General features: G+C 36.9%; 1 protein-coding gene across 1 annotated transcript in view; it reads left to right on the top strand.

Annotated features, from left to right (window-relative positions):
* Positions 1–2,645, top strand: part of LOC103375616 (paternally-expressed gene 3 protein-like) — a 19,619-nt gene that overhangs the window by 6,954 nt on the left and 10,020 nt on the right. The window contains exon 4 of the mRNA XM_008305932.1: positions 944–1,314. Within this exon, the coding sequence (XP_008304154.1) occupies positions 944–1,314 (371 nt within the window). The remainder of the gene's footprint in view (positions 1–943; positions 1,315–2,645) is intronic.

The following is a 2,645-nucleotide window of genomic DNA, read 5'->3' on the forward strand; positions in this document are numbered from 1 at the left end:
ATTATGGGGGGAAAAAAAATCTAAATTGTGAGAGAAAAAGTAAAAAATTTAAGGGTTAATTGGTTGGCTACAAATTTTATTTATTAATTATTTAAAAAGGTGAGTTAAAGAAAGTCAAAATTATTAAGTATGACAAAAATGTAAATTGTGATTTAAGCAGTTAATATTGTAAGATTTAAAAAAAAATCTATATTGTGTTAGAAATCCAAAATTATGAGATGAAAAATATTATGAGATATAAGATTTTTTTTAAAAGGTGAGAAAAGCCTGAATTATGAGATTTTTTTTTTTAAAAAAAGAAGAAAAAAAAAGGCAATTGTCAGATAAAATGTCAATTAAATTATGGGATAAATTAAAACTAGAGTTCAACATCAAGATACAAAGGAAAGATTGTGAGATCATAATTACAGGTTGTGAGTTTAAACATCAAATTCTGATCAAAAATTCTGATTAAAAATTCTGATTAATAATTCGAAATTGTGAGATAAGTTTTTAAAAAATGAGGTAAAAGTCAAAATTAGAATTTAAAAAGTTTGAGTTACAAAGCCAAAATGATGAGAGAAAAAGTCAAAATTAAGGTACAAAGGAAACATTGTGAGATAATAATTAAAAGTTGCGAGCTTTTATGTCAAAAGTCTAAATTGTCATATAAAATGTTTAAAAATTGCGAGATAACAAGTAAAAACGGAGTCAAAAATGTCAAATAATGATTAAAATATGTTACAATTCTAAGTTTTAAAGCCACATTTATAAAATAAAAAAGTTTGTTTAAAATTGTTTAAACCATGGCTGTGTTTTCTCTTTGATTTTAACAATAAAATATATAAAGTTAACAATTTTTTTGAATTAAAAAAAATGTGAATTTCCCTTCTGGGATAAATAAAGTATTTTTAATTTCATTCATTTCATTTCATTTCATTTGAAACCTGTTGTTACTCTTCAGATCCAGCAGGAGGCGACAAACAACGACGACCTCACCGAGCATGCGCGCTCAGCTTAACCCGGAAGTGTATTTAGTAAACAAGCCGCCGGACCGCGACGCCTCCGAGATCAGAGTCCAGCTGCTCGTTGAAGCTCCGCTCCGCTCCGGTTCACCGCCACAGTCCGCCGCTGAAATGTCCAAAATCGAGATGCTGAGGCTGCTCATCAACCAGCGGCTCACGGCGGCCGCGGAGGAGATCTTCGGGGTGTTCGGGAGGACCATAGCGGAGTACGAGGAGGAGATCTCCCGCTCCAAGCTGGAGATCGACCGCCAGCGCCGACTGCTGGACCTGTCGAGGCAGCCGCGGATCTCCCTGCAGGTCGACGGCGCAGGTCGGTCACACATCCTCCACACACGAGTGACACAATGACTGACCCACAACTGGAGAAAACACACTTTATATCAGGAACACGCTGTTTTTATCCCAGATAATTAATTAATTGAACCCTGAACACCTGTAAGCACTGAAACATGGAGGTAAATGGGATTCATGAGGAATAAGAGCTCCAGGTCACAATCAGGGACTATTTCTTCAGGAGAAAGTGGTTAAAACTGAATAAACTGTCCTCAGTGTTGGTTTATAATTTACTACAAACTAAATTCTGCTCACCTTCATTTTACTGCTGGCTGTTTAGAAAGTAGTTCTCAACTTTTTCAACATTTTCTGTGCATGCTTCCTGTAGCTTTGAGTTAATTTGCATGAACCAATTTGCTAATTGAATTTGAAGACAAAAGCTTCACTGTGAAGAAGAAGAACGATGATATTGCATCTCCCTAAATGTGATCTACGACTGTTTATTAGACCACAGCAGACCTGATAGCGCTGATGATTTAGTTAGTGTCTATCATAGGCTGGATAATCACAGCGTTTTTCTTTTTTAAAATTTTTTTAAATAATTTAATGCACACAGTAAATTCTATGTTAAGCTGTGACGTGTCGTAGCGATAAAAAAGCTAAAAATTCACTCTAGAGGGCTTTTAAATCACCATAATTTGTGTGTAGAGTCATCAGATAATCCAAATTAAATCATAACTCAACAATGTCTAAAAGAAGAGCCAAACATCTCCCTCGACTCCACCGAGAAGAGCCACGGGAGAGGCGGGAAACTCACAGAGGTCGAATAATTATTTCAAAACCTGGATGCAGACCAATTCATTTGTACTTTTTTTTTTGTTTAACCTTTATTTTACCAGGTACGTTAGTTGAGAACTGGTTCCCATTTCCAATAACGACCTGGTCGATAGGGCTGGTCCGAATCACAATTTCTGTTCTCCGGATATTCGGCCCTATTAATGACAAATATCCCGAATGTTTGGGAGGGGCGGGGGTGTCGCGTAGTCGGGGTGGCGGGTGAGCATTCGTTCCAGGGGTGGAGGATCAAAATTTATATCCCGATTCCAGCACAGCAAACGAATAGTCGACTACTCAGGTCCAGCTCTACTGGTCGAGAGGCGGTGTACGAACAAGATGAACAACAAAAACAGACTACAGCAACTCACACAACATTACGAAATAAACTACGCAAAGACTAAAACAGAGAGGCTAGAAGTGTTACTCTGGCTGATTTTTTTTTAAACAATGAGAGCGGTATGCATGAGGTGAGTTTAGGGATTGTTGCCAATTTTTATCGTTAATGTCATTTGTATTAAATTCTGGAAACGC

This window comes from Stegastes partitus, unplaced genomic scaffold (assembly GCF_000690725.1).
Source record: "Stegastes partitus isolate 25-593 unplaced genomic scaffold, Stegastes_partitus-1.0.2 Scaffold2707, whole genome shotgun sequence".
NCBI classification, from domain to species: Eukaryota; Metazoa; Chordata; class Actinopteri; family Pomacentridae; genus Stegastes; species Stegastes partitus.